General features: G+C 40.0%; 1 protein-coding gene and 1 pseudogene across 1 annotated transcript in view; one reads left to right on the top strand and one right to left on the bottom strand.

Annotated features, from left to right (window-relative positions):
• The window catches only part of C1H11orf97 (chromosome 1 C11orf97 homolog), a 29,837-nt gene extending 13,210 nt beyond the window's left edge, over positions 1-16,627 (top strand). Inside the window, exons 3-4 of the mRNA XM_043915383.1 lie at positions 4,906-5,031; positions 16,329-16,627. Of these exons, the coding sequence (XP_043771318.1) occupies positions 4,906-5,031; positions 16,329-16,333 (131 nt within the window). The 3' untranslated portion in view covers positions 16,334-16,627. The remainder of the gene's footprint in view (positions 1-4,905; positions 5,032-16,328) is intronic.
• On the bottom strand, positions 11,724-12,026 carry LOC122672938 (annotated as a pseudogene).
• Positions 16,628-20,598: the final 3,971 nt, after the last annotated feature.

Below are 20,598 nucleotides of genomic sequence, written 5' to 3'. Positions count from 1 at the left end.
TTTTAATATGCTGTCTAGGTTTGTTGTAGCTTTTCTTCCATGGAGCAAGTGGTAGAAATAAGAAAAAATGTATTTCTGTGGTATCCATGCCTCCAAAAAATGTAGAAAAAGAAAAACCTGGGAGAGCCAATTATTTCTTACCTCTAGTCTGCTGTACTTTCTTATATTACTTGCCTGGCCCTTTCTCTCTCTTTTTTCTATGTGTATATACATATATGAATATATATTTTTATTTGAATTTAAGCAATTTCTACTGTTCCTTATATACACCCAAGCCTATCTAAATTCTGGGAATCATTAACTTATTGACCTCACTGGGCCTCACTTCTAGCATTGTTTCATTGTTTGGGGGCATGTCTCTTGCTCTTGTTACATGATGTTGTTGCTAAACAAGCCTACTTGGTTTTGTTGTTAAGCAAGTCTGCTTCCTTGAGTTATCATTAACTTACAGGAGTCTCCTGTACCTTTTACTCCCCCAGTGGGATTAGCTATTTAATCACCCACTTTGTCTGTTTACTCATTCCTTATCACTATTCTTCCCATTTTGTAGCTCTAGAAGCTGAGACTAGGGGAGGAACAGTAACTGTTGTCACTCACTGGAATAACTGATACATGAATGTAGGTTCATCTAAAGCTGATATCTTTGTTCTTTGTCATTGGGTTATACTTTATGAGATTATATTTTCTTAGAGGGAAAAAAGATTTGAAACTGCATTGGTAGTGAATAGTATTCTTTTCGGTAAAAACAATGTTGTCAGGATGTTCTCCAGGTTCAGGTCCAAACCTGAGATAGAACAGGTTTCAGAGGCTTTACAGGTTCAGATAAGTCATTGGGCCTGGATCTACAGGATCTCATTATCCTGAAAAAAAAAAAAAACAAATGCAATTTTCTGGTCAGATCTCTGATGTCAGATTCTCTGATGCCTCAGAGGTAAAGAATCTGCCTGCCATGCAGAAGACCGGCTGAAACACAGGTGTGTGTGTGCTAGGGGCTCAGTCGTGTCCGACTCTGTGTGATCCTATGCACTGTAGAGCACCCAGGGTCCTCTGTCCATGGGATTCTCCAGGCAAGAATACTGGAGTGGGTTGTCATTTCCTTCTCCAGGGGATCTTCCCCACCCAGGGATCAAACTCAAATCTCTTACATCTCCTACATGGGCTGGCAGGTTCTTTAACACTAACACCACCTGAGAAGCCCTTATTACAGGAGATGTGGGTCAATCCCTGGGTCAGGAAGATGCCCTGGAGAAGGAAACGGCAGCCACTCCAGCCTACTCCACTGGAGTGTTCCCTAATGGACATTAGTGTTCCCCTAATGGACAGGGGAACCTGGCTGGTTACAATCCATGGAGGTCTCAATAGTTGGACATGACTTAGCAACTAAACCACTGACCACCACCATGTAACTTTCTGGATAAGTAAGAATTTAGCTAGCATGATCATTCATGTATTCTTAGTGGTTCCCTGAAGATTTTCCCCTCCTTGCAATTTTTTTTAAAAGAAGAGGTAGGTTTATGAGGCATGCATTATGGGACTATTGCATTCATTTTGCCATTTATTTTAAAACTACATCTACATTTCAAAAAATTCTGTAAGAGGACCACACAGAAGTAAATTAATGTACTAATTTAATGTTTTTTTTTCATTTATTTTTATTAGTTGGAGGCTAATTACTTTACAATATTGTAGTGGTTTTTGCCATATGTAATTTAATGTTTTTAAATTGCTAGGGTTTTTTGTATTTTTCTGGCTAAAACTAGCAGAGTTTATGGTGGTCGTGAAAAATTTGATTAATGAAGCTTACTAGTTTTCTATTATACAACATTCTATTTCCCAACTAATTTTGGGAATGTGCTACCAGACACATTCATTTGTGTCTATATGTCTGGTTTATTATGTTTAGTATAGATTTAAGAAATTTAAAATGTTACCCAGAAATTGCAGATATTTTTGCTATTCATTAACACATTCAACAAAAATATTTTTGTACCTACAATATATATACAAGGAACTTACTAGACACCAAAAGCATGTTAAAATAATTACAAAAAAAAAAAAAAGATAATTACAGAGCTTAGAAGTCACCAAACATAAGTTTAAATGACTTAAAATTTTCTTCCTCTGACCATGTTTACACAAAGGAAGCATAGACAATATGTTTCTAAGCTGACTTTTCAAGGTCTAATGCTCATTATTCACAGTGTGGAGACAGCTGAAGGAAACAAAAATATTTTTTTTCATTTATTTTTATTACAAAAATATTTTTAAACGGCAGCCTTCTCTGTCAGACCAGGTCAGATCCCATTGGCCAAAATTTTCAGCATAAAGACTTTGTTCTGTAACTTTAAAATTCAGGATAAAAACACACCTAAAAAGATTTCTGAGTAGAAGAGGGTTGGAGGCAAGAAAAGAGGAGAAAGAAAAGAATCTCTATAATATTCCTACCTTCCAGAAAGGACTTAATTCTTTTCTCTTGGCTTCTCTCTTGTGCCTGCTTCTCTTTTCAGGTTAAGCTGCCAGCACTGAGGTCTCCCTGGCCAGCTCCACACACCCCCCCCCCCCACCCTACCCCTTGTCTTCCTTTGTCCACCTGGAAAGCATTTGCCCAGAGCTGAGAGGCTGAAGCTCCCTTTAAAAAGATGCCACTGCTTCAAAGGCTATTCATACTTCTTGCTGATCCTCTTTTCCTCCAGTAGAATATGTATCACTTTCCATAACATTTTCATCCAAAAATATCCTATCCGCTCAAAATCATGCTATTTATCCCAGCAGCCTCTGTCCCCAAGTACAACAAATGCTTGTGCCTAACAATATTTTGCTTTGAGAGTTTTCTTTTTTCACCCAGGCATTTGTGGGCATATGCATTTGTGTTTCAGGTACTTTCTCTGTTAGGGCTTCCCTGTTGGCTCAGCAGTAAAGCATCCTCCTGCCAATGCAGGAGACTAGGGTTTGATCCCTGTGTCGGGAAGATCTCCTGGAGAAGAAAATGGCAACCCACTCCAGTATTCTTGCCTGGGAAATCCCAAGGACAGAGAAGCCTGTCGGTCTACAGTCCACGGGGTTGCAAAAAGTCGGATGTGACTTAGGGAGTAAACAACAACAGCAGCAACAAATTTTTTTCTATCAAGCTGTGCTTGCATCTGAAAGAGCAAACGAAATTAGATTGGTACAATCTTTCTACCTAATTTGAGATGGGTTTTCTACAGAGTTTTGCCCCCGGATCTTTTTTTTTTTTTTTTTCATATTTATTTATTTGGCTGCTCTGGGTCTTAGTTGCTGCTTCTGAACTCTTAGTTGTGGCATGTGGGATCTAGTTCCCTGCCTGGGAATCGAACTCAGTCAACTGCATTGGGAGCACGGAGTCTTAGCCAAGGGACCACTAGGGAAGTCCCTGCCTCTGTATTTTTAACTGTTTTCTATTAATCACACTTCCCCACAATATGAAATAAATCTAAACCTATTTCCTTGGTCTCACATAGGGTGTCACAGGGAGTATTGAGTAAATGTTTGTGGACTCCTTCATCTGAGAGTTTATTACCCTTTTCTATGTCTAGACAGGGCAGAAGAGGAAGCCGGCTTGATCAGTAAGAGAAGATTTGGGTTAAATATTAGAAACAGCTTGAATTTTGAAAGGTCTTGGCAGAAGGAGGTTGTGTAGGCTTCTTTAAAGGTCTTTAGAAGGGCAGTGGGAAACTAATCTTGATAGATAGCTTCAGGCACTCCATTCAGGAGCAGAGAAGGAGTCAGTTCAGTGAGTCAGTTCAATGACTGTGCCTCTGGAAAAAGAGTCTCAGTCCATGCTTGGACAGGAAAATCAATGTCTCTGTTAAAAAAAAAAAAAAAAAAAAAAAGCTACTATTTATTGGATACAAAGCACTTATGTCCATTTCATCCAAATGCAATAACAATCCTTCAAGGTAGATATTATTGTCATCCCCATGAGGGGACTGACACATACTGGATTAAATGACTTGCCCAAAGTCATAAAACTGGTAGGTGGTAGAGAAGGGACTGAAATCCAGATCGCCTCGGATCCCAAAGGCTGTCCCCCTAGTCATTACATGGCGTAGACTCCTTTCAGGAGCAGTCATGTCAGTGTATTTGCCATGGGCAACCTTACATCTATGGAGAATATTGGATATTAACATTTGTAGCTTCAGAAATGGGAAAACCAACTTATGGCACTTACCTGAATTCATTTCTTTATTTAACTTGGGTCACAGTTTTCTACACAGTAAATTCTCACTAAATACTTGTTAACTGACTCCCCAAATCTAAACATGTGATTTTAAGATACAGAGAAAAGCCCAGTGCAAATCATTACTAAGCCAGCACTTATTGACAGTATCAGGATTTAGGACTATAATTTGCCTTCTGCAGTGAGTAGACATTACTTTATAAATATTTTGCAGTGATGTTTTCCAGTTAGTTTACTGTTTCTTTCAAGAGGGAGATTAACCAGCATCTAGTTTAAAAGATTGTAGGCTCTATTGAAGGAGTTAATCTGGTAACTTTGGGTTATGTTATCTTTGGAAATATTTTGTGCTTCTAGAAGTTAAATCAGATTCAGATAAGACTGACAGACGAAGTCCATACACTGCCTATTACGTATTCCTAATTTCTCTGTGTTTTGCTGTTGGTTTCTTTATTGACTTTTCATCTCTTCCTTTAGGGGAAGTTAAATTAGTAGCACTGTAGATATTTAACTGCATAGGAAATAATTGAACAAATGAACTGGAATTACACATTAAACAAATGCTAAAGTCTTTGGGTAGTGTAATTAAGTCAAATAAGTCTCCACCCAAATCTGAGAAAAATAATCGCCAGGTAAATAGCTTAAAAACACTTCGTGCTAAAAAGAGTAGAAACTAATAATCATTATCTTGCTTTTGAAAATATTGACAGTGGCCTTGGAAGGGATTTGGAGCATTAAAAGGAACCTCCCTGTGGGAGGCTTGAAGCCAGGACTGCCGAGCAGGAACAGTTTACTGCCACAAGCCAAGTACTATTCGAGGCACGGAGGCCTGAGAAGTAAGATCCTGATACCCTTGATTTCCCTCTGCTCCCTGGTGGCTCAGATGGTAAAGAATCTGTCTGCAGTGTGGGAGATCTGATTTCGACCCCAGGGTCGGAAAGATCCTCTGGAGAAGGGCATGGCAACCCACTCCAGTATTCTTGCCTGAAGATTTCCATGGACAGAGAAGCCTGGCAGGCTACAGTCCATGGGATCACAAAGAGTTGGACAGGACTGAGCAACTAACACTTTCTTTCTTTCGTACTTGATTTCCAAGCCTAGTGTGGAGGGTGCTATTGCTATGCTATGCTAAGTCACTTCCGTTATGTCCGACTCTTTGCAACCCCATGGACCGTAGTCCACCAGACTCCTCTGTCCAAAGGGTTCTCCAGGCAAGAATACTGGGGTGGGTTGCCATTCCCTCCTCCAGGGGATCTTTCCAACCCAGGGATGAAACCTGCGTCTGATGACTCCTGCATTGGCAGGCAGGTTCTTTACCACTAGTGCTGAGCAGTTTATAAGCCAGTGATGTACTTTATTTATAGTTCTCAGTCAAAATCCAATCTCCTTTCGATTTGCTTCTCCCAGGTTACTTGTAGTTTAGCAGGTCAATACGTTGCCTCATTGTGGAACTTGAACAGTTACAGTTCAGGGAACCAATTTACCCCATGAATACAATAGGAGTTCACACTCCTGAGTTACACCCCTGACTCTTTTTATCCATGGTACACTTTGCAGCCCACAGGCTCAGTGGGTAGGAATCTTGCACTGTCCTTTTCTTGCAGATGGATGATCTGTGTTTACTAGTGGCAAAGAGGAAAAAGAGATGAGGAAATTCAGGAAGAATAAGGTAACTGCTTTGCTCAGTTCCCTGAGTTTTACCTTATTTAGGTAGGAGGCCAACAGGCTGGCCCCAGGACACTGTTCTTCACAGACACTATGTTTGGGGAAAAAAGTATTACTCATTCCTCACTCTCCCCGCCAGCGTCTGCCAGCAATATTTGTGGCAGGATGTGGAGAAGGCAGGGATTCTCAGATGGGGGCATAAGCAGTGTCCAGATAGTGGAGAGACATGCAGTTAGGTCCTGAAAACAGCTCTACATTGAGAGGGAACCCTGGGCCGAGAAGAGAGAAGTGGGTAAGTGCCAAGCTTGGGTACTCTTTACCTAAATGTGAATCATACTGGCAAGTGCCATGGAGTGCTTCGTATTCTAGACCCTTTTCATGTAATTATCTATTAAGTCTTCACAGCAATCACATGAAGCAGGTACAGTTCATTTCACAGATGAGGAAACTGAGGCCTAGAAAGCTTTAAATAATTTACCCAAGTCAGTCAGCTAGCGAGAAGCAGTGTCTAGACACCACCAGCCCTTTGAGCTAGCAGTGCATAGAATCTGGGCTGTCCACCGGGCCTGGCTCAGCCCGACTGCCACAAAAGAAGGGGCTCCCGGGGAGGCAGCCTCTGGAATACGGATCCAGGAGGAGGAAAATACAACCACTAAAGACTGACACACAAGGTGAAAAGATAAACAAAAACTTGTTATCTAAGGGATTCACGTAGCAAAAAGGAACCAGTAATGGAGACCTAGGTTTAATAATAATAACATAGTCGTAACCACCATTTACCGTGTGCCAGGCATGGCAGTGGGTGTTTTATAGTTATGTAATCTGCAGCGTCACACAAGATGAGGGTTTTAGTCTCCATTTTCCAGGTGAGAAAACTGAGGCTTGGAGACGTTTGCATTACCCAACTTCCTATGTCTAGAGGGTAGTGAGGCCAGAACTACAAGCCCATGTCTATCTAACTTTCAACACTATGCTTCAGCCTCTGTGAAACCATGGCAGAGAAATTCACACATTGGACACCAAAGGTGGAATAGTAGCAGTTAAACAGGCTCAAATGCCAGGGCCATAGGAATGCAGGGTTAGGAACCTGGGAGGCAACTGAATGCAAAATCCACAAAGATGTGAGTGTCCTAAAGTAATGGTTATTCAACCGAAGTCTGGGACACTTGCCCAGTGGGGATGGTTTATTTCAACTTTCCACCCAGTTAGTCAGGTCCCAGCTCTAGAGAGTAAATCCAACATTCCAATAAAACTCAGAAAGCAATTTATTTTAAAGGTGATTTTCTAAAGGTCATATTATAAGACTGGTTTGAAGAACAAGTTACCTTCAGCTTAAGACCTAGAAGTGCAACAGATTCCCTGACTTATCAATTAAGGGCATATAATAAAAAACATATGTTTGATTTTGACTATAATGACCATACTTTCACTCATACAGTTTAGGAGAAACTTGTTCACAGCTCCCACTCACTGATACTCATCCACACTACCTTCCTAGCGGCCCTCAGCCCTCTATCTCCAGCCCAGTGTCAAGCTCTTACAGTGATGATGTTACAGTAACTGTTATTGTTGAAAGTTTCAGCTTCAACTCTGTAAGTTACCAGCTGCATTTTGCCATCTAAAATGCTTCTATCTGCTATACAAATCATAGTTGATGAATCCATAAGAATCTGTTGATAACTGATAGCTAAGAATCACTATCTATGGTACAGTGATCACTGTAGCTGGGACTCCTCCAACATTTAACACATGTCATTTAAAATTAGAATCCTTTCCAGTTCTAGAATCAATTGTAGTTCTAAACTCTAAAACACTTAAGTTAGACAAGAATACTGAACCCAGCAAGACTCCTGTTCAGATTTGATGGAGAAACCAAAAGCTTTCCAGACAAGCAAAAGTTAAGAGAATTCAGCACCACCAAACCAGCTTTACAACAAATGCTAAAGGAACTTCTCTAAGCAGGAAACACAAGAGAAGAAAAAGACCTAAAAAAAAAAAAAAACAACCAAAAGCAATGAATAGTAATAGGATCATACATATCGAAAATTACCTTAAGTGTAAGTGAATTAGATGCACCAACCGAAAGTCATAGACTGGCTGAGTGGATGAAAATGTGTGCATGTATGCACGTCCACCTACAACGTCACTCTACTTAACTCCCCAAATTGTACATAATTATGTTAAATTGTTAGATTAATCATGTTTCCATTATGGCTTGCAATTGAAATTATCTTTAATATTTTTGTCTGGCTGCTGATTGTGAAAACTGATAAACATCTTTTACTACTGTGATTATGGAACTATTATTCATTTTAATACCATTGTATCATGATTGGTCAACAGAAAATAATAGAATTCTATATCACTAAAACTACCATTTAATTAAAAAAAAAAACCTGTAATCACTTTTTAAAATCCAAAAGCACATTAGAATTATCTTGGAATTTTTGGAAAAATACACATGCCCAGGTACTGGTTTTTTCTCCGAAACTGCAGATACGATTCTAATGAGCAGCCGTGTTTAAAAACAACTGGACTCTATGATGACCTCTTACTTTTATCTAGTTTGTAGTACTCTTTATATTTCAATTCAGTGCTTTCATTTAGTTTATGTTTTCCAATTTGTCTCTTTTTGTTGTTGTTGTTCTTTCTCAAGCCTTTATCAAATGTAGTAGAAAAGCTTCTGTATACATATGTATATAAATGGAACTTCCTGGGTAGCTCAAATAGTAAGGTTTCTGCCTGTAATGCAGAAGACCTAGGTTTGATCCCTGGATTGGGAAAATCCCCTGGAGAAGGGCATGGCAACCCACTCCGGTATTCTTGCCTGGAGAATTCCATGGACAGAGGAGCCTGGTGGGGTCTCAAAGAGGGGGCCCATGGGGTCTCAAAGAGTTGGACACAACTGAGCAACTTACACACACACTCACACACATATAAATAATATATAATATGTATATTATAATATATATATTTTAAAAGATATAAACTTTTATATGCTTAAAATAGCTCAAGAAGGACCTAAGAAACTGGTTACAGAGTTGTCTCTAGGGAGGGGAAAGACAGTAGAGGAGGGACCTAAAAAGTGAAGCATAATATACATACAGATAAGTTCACATATTGTAGGTGTCCAGCTCAGTTTTCACAAACTGAGCACATCTGAGTAACCAGCACTTAGAACAGGAGTCAGAATCTTATCAGCATCCCAAAAGCAAAAAGGGTAACCCTCTATCATGATTTTTTTTTTGGGGGGGGGGGGTGTGCTGCGTCTTCATTGCCGTGTGGGCCTTCTCTAGCTGCGGAGAGTAGGGGCCACTCTCTTGTTGCAGTGCTCGGGCCTCTCATTGCAGTGGCCTCCCTTGTTGCAAAGCATGGTTTCCAGGGCTCACGGGCTTCAATAGTCATGGCTCTCGGGCTCAGGAGCTGTGGCCCACATGCTTAGTTGCTTCGCGGCAACTAAGGGATCAGGGATCCCTTCCTGGACCAGGGATCAAACCCATGTTTCCTGCATTGGCAGATGGATTCTTCACCACTGAACCACCAGGAAACCCACTTCTCTTGTTTATATTCTGTTTTTTGTTTTTTTTGGCCATGAGGCCTGTGGGATAGTTTGAGGTTTTAATTATGTGTTTTCATGATGGTCTTTTTGCATATGTCTTGTTTGGGACTCAGTGCTTCCTGGACTTGGTTGTCTGGTTCCTTTGCCAGATTAGGGATGCTTTCAGCCATTATCTCTTCAAATAGGTTTTCTGTCCCTTTCTCTTTCTTGTTCTGGGACCTCTTTTATGTGAATGTTCCTCCCCTTGATGTTCTCTCAGTGGTCCCTTTACTATCCTCACTTTTGTCTTCTTTTCTTTCTAATTGAGATTTTACTGGTTGTTTTGAGGATCAGGACACAGACATTTCAATTTGTACACAATTCTTAATATATATACCAAAAAATCATGTAATTGTGATTCTTTCTGAACAGTTTATTCCAGTGACTTTCCAGCTGAAAGTTCAGTTCAGTTCAGTCTCTCAGTCATGTCCAACTCTTTGCGACCCCATGAATCGCAGCACACCAGGCCTCCCTGTCCATCACCAACTCCCAGAGTCTACCCAAACTCATGCCCATCGAGCCAGTGATGCCACCAAGCCATCTCATCCTCTGTCGTCCCCTTCTCGTCCTGCCCCCAATCCCTCCCAGCATCAAGGTCTTTTCCAATGAGTCAACTCTTCGCATGAGGTGGCCAAAGTACTGGAGTTTCAGCCTCAGCATCAGTCCTTTCAATGAACACCCAGGACTGATCTCCTTTAGGATGGACTGGTTGGATCTCCTTGCAGTCCAAGGGACGCTCAAGAGTCTTCTCCAACACCACAGTTCAAAAGCATCAATTTTTCGGCGCTCAGCTTTCTTCACAGTCCAACTCTCACATCCATACATGACCACTGGAAAAACCATAGCCTTGACTAGACGGACCTTTGTTGGCAAAGTAATGTCTCTGTTTTTTAATATGCTATCTAGGTTGGTCATAACTTTCCTTCCAAGAAGTGTCTTTTAATTTCATGGCTGCAGTCACCATCTGCAGTGATTTTGGAGCCCAGAAAAATAAAGTCTGACACTGTTTCCACTGTCTCCCCATCTATTTCCCATGAGGTGATGGGACCAGATGCTATGATCTTAGTTTTCTGAATGTTAAGCTTTAAACCAACTTTTTCACTCTCCTCTTTCACTTTCATCAAGAGGCTTTTTAGTTCCTCTTCACTCTCTGCCATAAGGGTGGTGTCATCTGCATATCTGAGGTTATTGACATTTCTCCCAGCAATCTTGATTCCAGCTTGTGCTTCTTCCAGCCCAGCGTTTCTCATGATCCAGCTGAAAAGGTGGAGGCAAATTTTCCTTAACAGGATACAGGCACCAATATATTCAAATGTTGATGTGCTGTTATATCATAAGTCCCACTAATTCACAGTCTGATATTATATACAATACCTACTCAAGTTTTCGATGAGTTCACAGCACATTAACAAAGTTTCTAGGAAAATTGGACTACCATGACCAAAGAAAGATGGTACACAGTGCACAAAATTCTGACCAGGATAGCCAAGATCAAGGAGTGGTTTGTTTTAGGAAACAATTCTACCCAAAATCAACATGGGAAGAGAAGTAAAGTGTTCAGTGAGACTTCCCTGGTGGTCCAGTAATTAAGACTCTATGCTCCCAATGCAGGGGCATGGGTTTGATCCCTGCTCGGGGAACTAAGATCCTGCATGCCATGCGGCACAGCCAAAAAAAAAAGTGTTCAAGACATTAAATGCACAACAGACTCCAAATTGTCATTTGGTAGTCTTTGAGTTATAGGATATAAAAGCTACCTCATCTATGGAATACTAAGCTGACACCTAACACAATCAAAATTTCCCATATTCAATATTCCACTATTTCTGATTGTACCAAAAAAAAAAAAAAAGAAAACAACCAGCAAATTGTTTACAACAGCAACATGGATGGGCCTAGAGATTGTTATACTGAGTAATGTCAGACAGAGCAAGACAAATACCATATGATATCACTTATATGTGGAATCTTTAAAAATGGTACAAATAAACTTATTTACAAAACAGAAATAGAGTCACAGATGTATAACTGATTCACTTTGCTATACACGTGAAACTAACACAACAGTGTAAATCAACTATACTCCAATTAAAAAAAAAAAAGGCTTACAGTTTAAAAATGAATGAAGTGGGATTCCCTCCTTCTTAAAAATACTACTAGAACCACTAAAAAAAAACTAACTAATAATAAATAATAATAATAATAATGCATCTGGATTGAACGAGAAGGTAGACTAGGACCACCGATAGGACCTGGTGTGTGATGTTAACCACACATAGCTTCTTTCTTTCCTGCTTCCTCAGAGTCTGGGCTCCCCTCCTTTTCAGTTTCTCCATTTTACGCAGGTAAACCTCCAGTCTCTGGGTTGGTCACTTCTGCCTGTTTTGCCTTTGCTCCCCTTTTCTGTTTTGTTTGCACTTTTCTGTCTGAAGATTTATCCTTTCCCGCTGCCTTTTTTGGCTTTGTTTCCACTTTTGGAGGAGCAGGTTTAGATGACAACCTCCCGGATCTCCTCTTGGGGTCCTCTTTTACTGTCCTCTATGCAGAGCTGCCCTTCTTCTCGGACATGCTGGTGGTGGGGCGGGCGCACGCTGGGGGTGCTGAGAGAAATCCAGAAGCTGGGCTGCCTGTCTACTGATGCTCCTCCTGCTGCCAGAGGAGCTGGGACCCCTCACGGCCCTCTTCTTATTTCTTTTGTTTTATTCTCTTTCCTTTTTACTATTCTGATTGAGTGACTTCTACTATCCTTGTCTTCCAAATCACTTGTCTGTTTTTGGGGGTTTTTTTTGTTTTTTTTTTTTTTTTGCATTCTCTGATCTCCTGCTGGTTCCTACTAGTATATTTTTTATTTCAGTTAATGAATTCAAAATTGTGGAATCTTTCTTTTTTTATATCTTCTAGCCCTTTGGTGAAAGAGACTTACAATTCTTTGAGCCTTTTGTTGATTCTCTCCCTGAATTTGTCCAGTTTTCTACTGAGTCTGATAAGCATCTTATAATTGTTACTTTGAAATCTTTATCTGATAAACTTTATCTCCTCTTTGTTTAGTTTTTTTTTTTTTTCTGTTGTTTTAATTTTGCCTAATTCTGTTTCTAACTGGACATGGAAAAACGGACTGGTTCCAAATTGGGTAAGGAGTATGTGAAGGCTGTATATTTTCACCCAGCTTATTTAACTTATATGCAGAGTACGTCATGCAAAATGCTGGGCTGGATGAAGCACAAGCTGGAATTAAGATTGCTGGGAGAAATGTCAATAACCACAGATACGCAGATGACACCACCCTTATGTCAGAAAGTGAAGAAGAACTAAAGAGCCTCTTGATGTTAGTGAAAGAGGAGAGTGAAAAAGTTGGCTTAAAACTCAACATTCAAAAAACTAAGATCATGGCATCTGGTCCCATCACTTCATGGCAAATAGATGGGGAAACAATGGAAACAGTGACAGACTTTTATTTTTGGGCTCCAAAATCACTGCAGATGATGACTGCAGCCATGAAATTAAAAGACACTTGCTCCTTGGAAGGAAAGTTATGACCAACCTAGATAGCATATTAAAAAGCAGAGACATTACTTTGCCAACAAAGGTCCATATAGTCAAAGCTATGGTTTTTCCAGTAGTCATGTATGGATGTGAGAGTTGGACTAAAAGGAAAACTGGGCACTGAAGAATTGATGCTTTTGAACTGTGGTGTTGGAGAAGACTCTTGAGAGTCCCTTGGACTGCAAGGAGATCCAACCAGTCCATCTTAAAGGAAATCAGTCCTGAATATTCATTGGAAGGACTGATGCTGAAGCTGAAACTGTAATACTTTGGCCACCTGATGGGAAGGTCTGACTCATTAGAAAAGACCCTGATGCTGGGCAAGATTGAAAGTGAGAGGAGCAGGGGTCGTCAGAGGATGAGATGTTTGGATGGCATCACCGACTCAGTGGACATGACTTTGAACAGGCTCGGGGAGTTGGTGATGGACAGGGAAGCCTGATGGGCTTCAGTTCATGGGGTCGCAAAGAGTCGGACGACTGAACTGACTGACTCCTGAACTCTGTTTGAGTATATCAGCTTCATCGCCCAGTCTTGAAAGGGTGGTCTTATGTAGGAGGTGTCCTATGGGGCCCAGCAGTACAATCTCCCCTGGTCAACCAGCCAGGTGCCCCCGGGGTATCCCCTGTGTAGGCTGCGTGTGCCCTCCTGTGATGGGTGGACAGCAGTTGCTGTGTGTGCTGCTGGAGACTGATAGAGACGGGGCTCACTAGCACCAGGCCAGCTACATGAGAAGAAAGTGAAAACGAACGATGATCTGCGGGCACTTCCGCCCCCAGAGGAAGTTCCACTGGACCCCTACCCCTCTGGGCCGCGAAATGAGTCAAGGACTCCCCGTCTTGTATGGCCCAGGAGCTTTTCAAGCTGCTGCCTCTGCGCTGGGTTTGGAGTGAGTGAGTTTCTGCGTTGAGCCCTTTAAGAGTGGTGTCTCTGCTGTTTCCCAGGGCAACCCCCCATCCTGGTCCCCGCACCCCCGCTCCCCCAGGTGTAAGCCCTGCTGGTTTTCAGAACCAGCTCTTTTGGGACTCAGCTTCCCCTTGCAGGTCCGGATGCTGGGGAGCATGATGGCCCCCTGGCTCCTCAGGGTGTACCTCTGTGGTTGTGATGTCTCTTGGGGTTGTGGGTTGCCTCACAGGAGAAGAACCAAGGTTTGGTTCTCATGGACCAGGACTCTGCACCTCCTGCCTTTCTCATCGTGGCCTTTTCCTTATAGCCTTCGTTGTAGAAAGTCTGTTGTGCTAGTCTTCAGGTCAGTCCTGAGAGACAGCTGTTCTTTATGATGTTGTAGTTTTGGTGTGTCCCTGGGAGGAGGTGAGCCGGGATTGTCCTGCTCCACCAACTTGACCTGGAATTTGTGCAAGGCGCTACCCTAAGCACTTGACCGAACCGAAGTTCAACCTAAATAGGAGCTAGAAGATGACTCTGAACCCGGCTCTGCTGTTCCGTGAGCAGTTCTCTGCCCCAACACTCAGTTCCCAGATATCCGGACCTGCCCCTAGGAGATCTCAAGAGAGTATCTGAAAGGAGTACCACTCTTAAAAAAAAAAAAAAAAAAGGAGTACCACTCTTAAAGTACTCTGTCAGAAACTCTCTCTCAAATGCCAGACCCAGAAAAGCCAGTTCAAGAGCAATCCTGCTGCCCCTCACTGCCAGCCACCTTCAGATCTGACATAATATTTATAGCTTAGGAAACTTAGGAATTTTTGCCTAGCTAAAAAATTTATGACATTTTGGTTCCACTTCTTTGACTAAGTATGAATAGAATGCTAGATTTCTAATTTATGTTCACTCAAAACTTTGATATAGTTCCATTTATTCTGGCATCTAGTATTACTGCGAAAAAGTCTAGACAGCTTATTATCTTAATAATTTAAAACAATTTTTTGAAGCTTGAAACTTTTAAACCAATTCTGAGAATACAAAGAAATACTAAGCTGTAAAAAAAGAAAAGAAAAGTAAAACAGGAAATTAATATGTGATACAGTATCATTAACTAAAGTACAGATTTGTTCAAATTTCACAAAATTTTATGCTAGTTTCCATTATTTGTTTTCATACCTATTCAACATTCCACATTGTATTTAGTTGCATTGAGCAACTTCAGCTGCATACAACAAATTCTGATAAATTATTTTCATTTTTATTCTCTTACAATTATTTTCTAATTTTTCTTGTTATGGCTTCTTCAATATACCCATCATTTAAAAGTGGACATTTAATTTCCAAATATATGGGATTTTAAAAACATCTTTGATATCAATTTCTTGTTTAAGTGCTTTCTTCTCTGCAATCTGTGTTTTTTCAGTCTTTTAGCTTTATTGAGGCTTTCAATGACTAAGTCAAATGTCTCTCTTGGAAAATGTCACATTGCACTTGAAAATATGTGGGCTATTTTCAAATATCTTTTGATATTGATTTCTAACATAATGCCTCAGTTATAAGAGAACAGACTCTGTATGATTTCAATACCTTTAGACCATGAAATTTTTGCACCTTGTTTTATGTCCCTGGATATGTTCCAGTGTCTTATAGTTTATAGTCCATGGGAACTTGAATAGAATTTGTATCCTGCTGTTGTGTGAAAATTGTATAAATCTTAGTTATGTTGAATTGGTTCATAGTGCTTTTCAGGTTTACTATCGCCTTCTACTTTTCTGTCTATCCATTCTATTAATTTTTGAGGGTTTGATATTGAAACTCCAGCTAAAAATCTTTATTTTTTTAAGTTGAAGTTTTTGGTTGGAGTTTCAGTGGGGCTAGATGTAACTTTGTATTTTCCAAATCTCCTGTGAATGTGTTATCATGCTTTTATAATTTAAAAAATTTTTAAAAACCGCTTTAGTTAGAGACTGTGAAGTATCTCCTGCTTTCATTATACTAATAAGATTGAATTATTTACTTTTATCATTTCCTTTTTATTCTGTGGCATGTAACTGAACAACAAAGCAATAATAATAAAGCTATCTAGCCCAGCTCTTCTCAGGCTTTAATGTGCATGTCAGTTACATGGGTATGTTATTAAAAAGCAGTTTCTGATATAGTCAGTCTTGGGTAGGGTCTGAGGTTTTGCATTTCTAACCAGCACCCAGGTGATGATGCAGGTGCCAGTCCAGACACTATGCTCTGAGTGAGGAGGGTCTAGAAGACTGGGGTTTCTCCAGTTACCTGAATCACTTGGGTGATTTACATGCTTTTACATGCTGCTCTGCCCAGTGAAACACTACTGAGAACATTAAATCAATTTTAGATTAAAATGGGGTTGGGACTAAAGAATGTTTCCCCCAAAGAATAAACTTGCTTATTTGTCCACTTATTTCTTTACTCTAGGATAAGATGAACAACTTTTCCATTGAGAAGAAACTTCTATCTCCTGATGTCACAGAAGAAACCCAAGCTTATTTCACAGCTTAGATGTGTACAAAAAGCATATATTAGCCTGTAATTCCTATTATCGGTATTAGTTCCTATCTGTAAATTAATTCAAAGCAATGAAAGACTATTGGTAAAGTTTGCTAAGCACCTGAAAACAATGAAGGAAAATATTATATTTATTTTTAGTTGTCACAGTTGGAATACATTGGATGTCTAATTCAGCTTATTTTATTAAACATGCCAAATATGATAAGAAACAAAGACATTTTATTGAGTCCTCAAGGTAAACATTATAAATGTTAACCTTTCACTGTAGTATAATTATGGTCATCTATTAAAAAGAATATCCAGGTGTAGGTAAAAGTTAGTAAATGAATGGCAGAGATGAAAAGCCTCTGACTCAGAGACAACCATTTTAATGCTAGCCTTGGTAGAGCTCATCACTTCTCTGGAATTTGTCCACTAAAAAGTAAGGAAATGGGAAATTTATGAAGTGATCTTGAAAACAGGAGTCGGGTGAGAGGTTTTACAAATACTCAATATAATACAACTGGGCTAAAAAGAGGTTAAAAAGGAGAGAAAAAAAAAAAAAACCTAACCTTCCTTTCCCCCACAATTGTCAAAAGTAATACATATACCATATAGAAAAACTGGAAAATAAAGGAAAAAAAAAAAAACCCATCTGTATTTCGTTTCTAGAACTAACCACTGATAACATGCTGATACAGTTTTATTCTTTTTTCCTATGCATGTTTTATTTCACATGTTTATTTCACATTGTATGTTATATATTTTACCCCTTTTTAACATATCATTCCTATTCATTAAAATATAACTGAATAATTACATTAAAAATCTGTATAAGTGGAGTCACTCAGTCGTGTCCGACTGTTTGCGACCCCATGGACTGTAGCCTACCAGGCTCCTCTGTCCATGGGATTTTCCAGGCAAGAGTACTGGAGTGGGTTGCCATTTCCTTCTCCAAAAAATCTGTATATGTTTGTACTAATTTTTTTTTGCATTTATTACTCTACTTTTTGGATATTTGGGTTTTTCAGATAGTGTCTCCTGCATCTCCTGCATTGCAGGTGGATTCTTTATTGCTGACCCACCAGGGAAGCCCAATTTACTTACAGCTTTCCCCTCAAATTATAAAAAAATTTTTTTCCTAGTCTTGTGATTACATAACTTTCATTCACCTTCCTCTCTCAAGCTCATCTTAAAGCTTTCCCCAGTTTATAGTTCTCAAGTTCTCTCAGATTTAATGAAATAAATCAACTCAGGTCAACAAAGATTTGTTGACTGGGTATGTCCCTTCCCTACTTAAAAATATTTATACTATGAAACAGTCAACAATCTCTTGAAGTCAAAATCCAAACTTTTCCAGATTTAATGTAAAAATTTCCACTCATTTCCACACATTCAGAGATCCTACATGTAAGCCAGTTCCAGCCACCACCATGTTTATGGAACTCTCTCATCACTGGATACTTAAAAAACAGCATTGTGAGCCAGTGGCTAAAATTGGAGAGATTATGTCTTCAGTGAGCCAAGAAATATAACACCAAAAACTACCTGGAGTTGGGGTAAAGCATTTACTATTCTAACAAATCTAAAATCTTAACCTTATCAAAATTCTTACCATCAACATGTCTGCAACATTTCAACACACAGAAATATATATATATATATATATATATATATATATATACATACACTACTTTTACTAATGTGCTCCAAGGCATAAAACATAGATTGCTATGATTAGTATTCAGAAAATGAATGATGAATGTGACTTTATTCCTACTTATCATCACTGGCATCATTGTTTTGTCAGTTACCTTTTATTCATTATTTACTAGGCTCCAGGCATTGGGGCAAGTCTTGTTTTCTTGAATAGCAAGATCCTATTTAACAATAAATACATTGCTAATCTCATGTTTGGAGAAGGAAATGGCAACCCATTCCAGTATTCTCGCCTGGGAAATCCATGGACGGAGGAGCCTGGTGGCCTATAGTCCACGGGGTCGCAAAGAGTCGGACACGACTGAGCGATTTCACTTCACTTCAATCTCATGTTACAAATCACATATACATATGACAAGATAGCCAAGAGTGAATATTTAAGTAATTTGCCCCAAATCCCAAAACTTGCCCTAATTCACAAGATGACATAAATGCCAGATGATTAGACTATTCTCTGCAAATATTGGCTGAATAGATTTGAACTTTCTTGACAAAATAGGCAGCATCCTTTTATTTCTGATTAATAAACATGTTGTGTAAGGAAAGATTAGAAAAGAACTTTGAAAAATGTTTTCCTACTGTAAAAGAAAAATGGTTATTAGGTACTCAAGTACAGATACAACACCAGACAATAATACTCAGAGAAGATTTCTGGGCTCATATACCTTTCCATGTGGCCAGGGCCAAAAGGGACCTGGAATGATGTTGTCCCAAAGGGAGCTGGCTGGTAGTTCCATCTAGGCAGCAGCAGTGCTGCTCTTAATGCCAGAAGTTGAAATCTTGTTTCACTATAAGAAAGATAGCTTGGTTTCCACTGGTTCTACCTGTGGAGAAGATACAAACCTTGCTGTTAGCTCACAGACCCCAAGGGGGACTCTGTAGGTGACTGACTTTTATTTGCACATGCAGCTCAGTCATGTCCTTGGAATCCCATGGACTATAGCCGGTCAGACTCCTCTGTGCATGGGATTCTCCAGGCAAGAATACTGGAGTGGGTTGCCATTTCCTCCTCCAGGGGATCCTCCCCACCCAGAGGTCAAACCTGAGTTTCCTAAGTCTCCTGCACTGGCAGGCAGATTCTTTACCACTGAGCCACCTGCTTTTAGAAATGATGTCCTCTTTGCACTTGGGCTTTCAGGGTGACTTGAGAAATATCCTTCCCCATGTCTGCTCTACTTCTGCCCCCAAACAAGCTCCCCCCAGTTCATCCTCGGCTTTGCGGTCTGGGCCGGGGGCTCCCCAGCAGCCTCTCCTTTCTGGACCAACCGCTGGCTCACACGGCAGCCTTCCCCCTCGGGACTGATGTCACCGCACTGTTTCCTTGCTGGGATTCCCGTCCCATTTCTACTTTGGGGCCTTGGTCCTTCTGGGGTCAAATTCTGTTCTTCACGGCCCCACTGCACATCTTCCGAACCTGTTTCATGTACAGGGTTTTTCATGCCAGGATTATTTATAATAATGAATAATGTAGAGGATGATTTTTTAAATTACTATATAATAGGATGCCTCTTGTTATTTTTCTTTTTTAAATTTAAAAAGCACTTTTAAATGAAACCTCCTTGAAAGCCAGGGTTACAAGGACATTCTTTCAAATGATAAAAATCTATAGCAATCTTAAACCAATGGCTCTTTTTATTCTTGATGAAACGCGACAGCAGCATTCTTTTCAAGGAGAGGACAAAAGAAAACTGCTTTTTTCCTAAGATGTTTGGATCTTGCCCACCTTCTTCCTTCATTTTATCCACTCCTGGGTCTGGAATTCCCATGCTGCCTGGATTCAAGCCAGGGACAGTTGCCATAGGGTGCTGGGTCACTTGAGTCATAGGGCTTCATCCCGCTTCCTAATTTGGCCAGAGTCCGTCTCTCTCGGTTCCTCTCATTTCCACCCCTGCCACACTCCCTCTCTTTTTCCTTTCTTCTTTCTCACTTTTCTTTCCTTCCTTTGTTTTTTTCTCTCTGAGTGTCTGTCTGCCTTCCTTCCTTCCTTCCCCATCTACCCTTTATTTGCTTATGCTCTGGTCAATTTCAAAAAGAGATTTATCACTTCAGTTTCTCGTACAATGAGATTCTTAGTCTCCCTGCTGTAAGTGTGCATGGATCATTAAAAGCTATGTCTTTTTCCTCCTGATCCTGATCTTTACTTCACTATATTCTTTCATTTAAATTCTAATTTAAAGTTTATCAAGTTTGATCCTGGTAGCCATTATTGAAAGGGAATCCTGATAAGTTAAATAATATTGTTCATAACATTTAAAAAAAAATCTCCCCGGTTTGAATATTATTAGTTGGATTGTGTCTCCACAAAAATTTTATGTTGAAAGCCTAACTCCTAGTATCTCAATAAAGCTGATTTTTAAAAACACTTAGATTAAAAAAGAAACCAGGGCTCCTTGGAAAAATGTCTGATTCTAGACCTGAGGCAGGAAATCTCCAGGAGTGCAATTAGAACATCTTGTTGTTCCAGAAAACAGGGAAGTTT

Source organism: Cervus elaphus, chromosome 1 (assembly GCF_910594005.1).
Source record: "Cervus elaphus chromosome 1, mCerEla1.1, whole genome shotgun sequence".
In the NCBI taxonomy this organism is placed as follows: Eukaryota; Metazoa; Chordata; class Mammalia; order Artiodactyla; family Cervidae; genus Cervus; species Cervus elaphus.
The sequence above is the reverse complement of the archived record's forward strand: the minus strand, read 5'-3'. Positions and strand labels throughout refer to the sequence as shown.